General features: G+C 40.2%; 1 protein-coding gene across 2 annotated transcripts in view; it reads right to left on the reverse strand.

Annotated features, from left to right (window-relative positions):
- Nucleotides 1-5,782, reverse strand: part of LOC114657472 (E3 ubiquitin-protein ligase AMFR-like) — an 80,769-nt gene extending 74,987 nt beyond the window's left edge. For both annotated transcript variants that reach the window (XM_028809327.2, XM_028809326.2), the window contains exon 1: nucleotides 5,020-5,782. In XM_028809327.2, coding sequence (XP_028665160.1) covers nucleotides 5,020-5,250 — 231 coding nt within the window. In that variant the 5' untranslated portion in view covers nucleotides 5,251-5,782. The remainder of the gene's footprint in view (nucleotides 1-5,019) is intronic.
- Between the last annotated feature and the right edge of the window lie 218 nt (nucleotides 5,783-6,000).

Here is a 6,000-nt window from a genome sequence, read left to right on the forward strand (position 1 = left end):
TTTGCAGGGAAGGGCAGCAGCTTTTTATACACACACACACAAAACAGTGCTCTCCTTAATATTTGGGACAAAGGAACATTTTTCCTTGATTTACCCCTCTGCTCCACAGTTTAAAATTAAAAATTAAACGTGAGTAAATCTGTACATTATCAACTTTAATTTAAGCATATTTACATACATGTCGGTCACAACATTTAGAAATTTTACAACACTTTTTATACATAGTCCCCCCATTTCAGGACACAATAACATTTGGGCCAATTGGCACTACATGTGTTTGTTATTACGCAGGAATGTTTCATTGCTTCATTAGAACCAAGCTTAAGTATACCCTAGGTTCTTGTCTATAAGCCGGACTCGTGTATAAACCGGAGACCAAAAATCATACGAATTTTTAAAATAAAATCTTATCATAGATAAGCCGGACTCATGGATAAGCCGAACGTACTATAACTAATAGAAGAGAGGGAGGTCAGTGGTCTCACTCGCACCCATTTAATTTCTTTAAGGGGGGAGAGAGTGTGAGATATTGGCGTCTCTCTCACTCCCCGCATGGCGCGGCCGGAGCGCGTTCTTTCTGCTCTGGGCGTCGCCGAGTCAACACGCGCGCGTAGCGGTCATTTAAATTGTGATTTTATATGTAAGCATATTTAAATATATATCGCAGATTTTTTGCTGGTTTGCGGATTTCTGCGGACAATGGGTCTTTTAATTTCTGGTACATGCTTCCTCAGTTGGTTTGCCCAGTTGATTTCATACAAGGGACGCTATTGGCAGATGGCTGAGAAGCTAGACTATCTGTGATCCTGATGTATGGGGATTGAGCAGGGGGGCTATTTGCACACCTAGACGATACGGACGCTCGTCTAAAAATGCTGAAAGATTATCTTCACGTTGCTATCTTTTGTAAAGCTGATTCCTGAAACGACATGCCGCACAGTGCTTCGCATACTTAAAAGCTCGAAGGGCACGTATTGATTTTTGACTGAAAAACAAACTCTGTCTCTCTCTCTCTCTCTCCCTACTCCTGACGGAGGGGGTGTGAGCTGCCGCCTTCAACAGCTTTGTGCCGCGGTGCTTCGCATACCTAAAAGCCAAACAGCACCATTGAATTGTTTGCTAGAGATTGTTTTCTCTATCTATGTGACATTCTGTGCTCCTGACACACACACCTTTGAAGAGGAAGATATGTTTGCATTCTTTTAATTGTGAGACAGAACTGTCATCTCTGTCTTGTCATGGAGCACAGTTTAAACTTTTGAAAAAGAGACAAATGTTTGTTTGCAGTGTTTGAATAACGTTCCTGTCTCTCTACAACCTCCTGTGTTTCTGCGCAAATCTGTGACCCAAGCATGACAATATAAAAATAACCATATAAACATATGGTTTCTACTTCGCGGATTTTCTTATTTCGCGGGTGGCTCTGGAACGCAACCCCCGCGATGGAGGAGGGATTACTGTATAAGCCGGATTTACGTATAAGCCGATATTCTATTTTTTCATTTTCACAACTTTTTTCCTTAGATAAGCCGCGGCTTATAGACAAGAACTTAGGGTATTATGTCTGCACAGACTACCTTTGGAGTCTGAAGTTACCATTGTTCTTGTTGAGGACAAGAGCTGTCCCAATATAAAACTACTAAGAGTTTTTGGTAAAACCTTAGGAGGACCGAAATCAAAAGTCTCGAATATCATTAAGAAGAGAGTGGTTACTGGTAAGCGCAATAATCACAAAGGGAGTGGTAGACCAAGAATGAACTCTACTGCTCACTATGATAAAGATAAAGCCCCAAACGCCAGTCTGACAAATCAGGAAACAATCTTCCAGTAGCAGACGTATACGTGTCAAGAGACTACTATCTGCAGAACATTGCAAGATGCAAACCCCTAGTTAGCCACAAAAACAGGATGGCCACATTACATTTGCGAAAATGTACTTAAAAGAACAGTTGCGCTATGAATTCTGAGGTGTATAGAAACGTATCTGCTCAAGTTCCAGTAAATGCCTCAAAATATATAGGACAGCGCTTCAGCCTACAACAAAAAAATGATCCCAAACATACTACTGAGGCAACAAAGGAGTTTTTCAAAGCTAAAAAATAGGAAATTCTTGTATGGCCAAGCCAGTCACCAAATTTAAATCCAACCAAACATGCCTACCATATGCAAAATAGAAAACTTAAGGAGACAAGTCCCAGAAAGCACGTGCACATGCCTGCCGTCCCACCCCAACTCATCCCAGAATTTTGCATATTTTAATATGTAAATCAATATTGGAATCAATATTCCATTCGGTGTTTGGTTGAAAGATAATGGTAAAAGCATGTGAAAAAAAGAATTTCAGCGACTGAAGTGGAGGCAAGGAAAAACATAGTATTTGTTAGCTTAAGCTGTGGTATTAACAACAAAAGGAAGTTGATCGAGTGACAAAGTGTCGGAGAAACTTGAAAGTACAACTTAAGAAAATTGCACAGTGCCCAAAATAAAAAAAAGTAGTCAGATATCTAAGTCACCATGAAAAGGCGAGTTGTAACCCACCGTCTCAGTGTCAAATGGAAACTTATTTGCGTACAGAGAAAAGAAAATAGGAACACCATGGAGAAAAAAAAAGGTTGAAATGTCAACTTTAATTTCAAAATTTCAAATTTAATCATGTATTTTATTTTGTCATTAAAGTAGAAGGTCGTAAACTTAATCTTAAAAATCAATGTCTAATTTACTAGTGTTTCTCAGATCCACTCATAACTAAAGTAGCATGTTAAATGCTTCGTATTGTATGTGTTTTTCAATGTGCTCTGTGTGTGAATCTCTATGTGCTTCTTAAATGGGCTCTCTCTTACGCCGACAGGACACAGATTACATTCATATTACTTGTTATCATATTAAACATGGGACACAGTGGTAGCGATGAGCTGGCTCCCTGTCCAGGGATTGGCAAGATGTTTGCTGGGACATGCGCGACCCTCAATGAAATAATTTATTGCAACAGTATTTTAGACGTACCAACCCCCAATGCCCCTCCTTCCTTTTCTTTCTCCATGTCACCAATCACCACACAATAAGCTCTGTAGTAAATGTCAAACTATCTGTAAGCTTAGAACGCCCGACACGTTTGCAGGATGGGGGACGTTCAAATAGTCTGCGCATAGCTGAAGCAGCATGTGCCAGAAGCTGTATCCCGATAGTCCTCTCCGCCCTGATTCCACACTCAGATACAGTGAGTTAAAACATTCTAGTAGTGCACTGAGGGTAACAATGCTAAAGCAGCTATGGTATTTGGAATAGTTTGGCCATTCCATGGACCATTATATTGTTACAGGTTGATTACAATTAGATGCCTTCCATTTATAAACAATATGCAGTTAATTTCAGTGTATTTGGTAAAGCCATGTCAGAAGGGAAACGACACAGGAACAGTAGCACTGCTTTGACGCTGGGTGCCACCAGTTTGCAAAACCGAGCAAAAAACATGCATATGCAATGGCCTGTGCACAGTTTTAGGCCAAGTTTAGTTTTTACACATCAAGATGTGAACATGGAAACAGGCATACACAACATTCATACATGAGGCCCCTGGTGATGTCCAAAAAAATCACAGACTTCAAGCAGTCATTGCATGCAAGGGATATGCAACAGAGTACTAAATAGGACTGCTTTAATATACTTGACATTGCTGTTTCAAAGATTATGGTGCTCTGAAATTGGGGAGTGGCCATGGAGAAAACTGTTGTCATTTCTACATGTGTGACCGAAATGTCTGCAAATACTGTTAAATGAAAGTCTGCAACATGCACTTTAATCAGATATGAATTGTTTGATTTGAAATTTAAAAATTTGAAGCGGAAGAATAAATAAAGGAAAAAAAAAATGTTCCTTTGTCCCAAACATTATGGAGGAGACTGCATGTGTGTGTGTGTGCATGTGTGTGTAATCATAAACTTTGGCTGAACAGCACATTTTACCCTGGGAACAAACAAAGTTCTATCTATCCATCAAAAGTTGTTGGGTGGCATATCAAACTTCATGTTACATTTGCCATTCAAGGGAAATCATTCTGGTGTATAACAGAGAGATTTGTTGCCTGAAATAAATATATTACTAATTATCGATTTATTGAGCTTCTGTAAAGACATATTCGCCACAGGGGTCAGACAAAGTTCTATCAACTGAACACATGAAACATGGGGGCAACCAATGAATGGCACGTCAGTTTTTATTAATGACATTCCCAATGACTGTAGGAACAGAAGGCCTTCAAAACCCTACAGAATGAACTATAAGCCTATATACTGCTGTATGCAAAAAGTTACTTGCCACAATGCAATTAGTATCAATATTGCATCAGTATGTTTCTAGGCCAAATGAAAAGGTGTAAATTGTGAAGCAAATAATGGTTTAGCCACGTTTATTTATTCAGTTTCCCCAATTATTGTCCTGGGGGAAAAAGTAACTCATAATATGTTCAGCGTCATTTTTGGAAGCGCCAAACGTAAAAGTAACAGTACAATATGTGAAAACAATGAATTATTATTTTTATTTTGCTTAAAATATATAAGGGATTTAACTTACTATAAATCAAGAACTAACTGCTTAATAACCACGGGAGGAGCGAACGGGTATCGTAGTTTTTGATCATCCGTCTGTGCTTATAACCACCCTAACCCTGATTGTCTGCGTTTGCCGGAACAGTCGGCAAACAGACCAAGGTACAGGACATTCATGTACAAGAACACACATTAATAAATAACTAATTAACAGGCACATCTTTGGGCGGACACAAGACAAAACTGAAAAACACTTTACGGAGTCACTGTGAACGTGGAACAGACGTCCCGCGGCTGTGTGTCAATATCGTTAACTACTGTGCCGCCATCTCTATTAATACCTTACATTTAATCTTAATGCCACGTCCTTCCCCTAGTGTCCAATCAGAATGTACTCCTGAGTTAAAGTGGGCGTATTAGACGCCTTTATGGTACCTCCATGTAAACAAATGAAGAAAAGTCTAATAAAGCTCACCCAAACAAAAAGGCCGTCGTACACCAGATAAAAGAGCACGTCTGACACAAGCGCAGTCCCCAGTTCCAGCGATCCTGCCTCCGGAGCTTCTTCGGGGGTCAAGGCACTTCTTGAAAGTTCCGTCACGGTGCGATAAGCGCTAAGTATACTGGCAGCCAGAAGCAAACCACTCAGTCCAGCATAAGTCTGCAAGCTGGGCCAGGGGAAACGTTCAAGAAACAGCAGCGGCATCTTGGGCCGGACTTCTTAGCGGGACTGCTAAGGTCAAACGGTGAAACGTGCGGTCAAGGCGCAGACTTTCGCGCGAGACGAGCTGCTAGAATCTCACCCTCCCATCCTCGCGGCCTTCTCCGCTCTCCAGCCAGGTGGTCCGGAAACTTTTTCTGATCTGTAAATCCAAAGATAAACACAAAGATCTTCACGACTACACCTGTGCAGATGTCAAACTCTTTCGCTATTTAGCTTATAAATGAGGTATCGATTTTCAAACTCGACAGTGTCAAGTTACAATTGTCCGTACTAAAAAACACCTGTCAAGTTTTACTACTTCAGGCAGTAATGGATAGTCGCCACTACTTTCACTCGTTTTCGCACCAGGTGATAATGTTTTCTTATTTATCCCAGAGTTTCCATAATCAGCTGTATCTCTATCCCGAATTTCATATTTTGTATACTTCTATTGCGTCTCGTTTCTTCCATCTGTTTTCTAGGAGATTCTTTCTCTCGATCTCTTTCACTAGCTCGGCTTTCTATAATCTTCTTCCGGATAACACAAATGCGTCACCAGGATTCAATTTCCGGTAAAATAGCTTTCTGCTGTACCAACATGAAGTTGGTAAAGCTGTTGGAAATGTACGTGTATTTTCCAGTTTCAGGCTTAGCGTTAAACATAAATACGTGTGAATTTACTTTTCTCGAATGTTCTGATCTTGGAATCAGTTGTCATAACCCTTTAAATAAAGTAGTTATATCTGGGAAGTA

The sequence above is a fragment of the Erpetoichthys calabaricus genome, chromosome 9 (assembly GCF_900747795.2).
Source record: "Erpetoichthys calabaricus chromosome 9, fErpCal1.3, whole genome shotgun sequence".
NCBI lineage: Eukaryota > Metazoa > Chordata > Cladistia > Polypteriformes > Polypteridae > Erpetoichthys > Erpetoichthys calabaricus.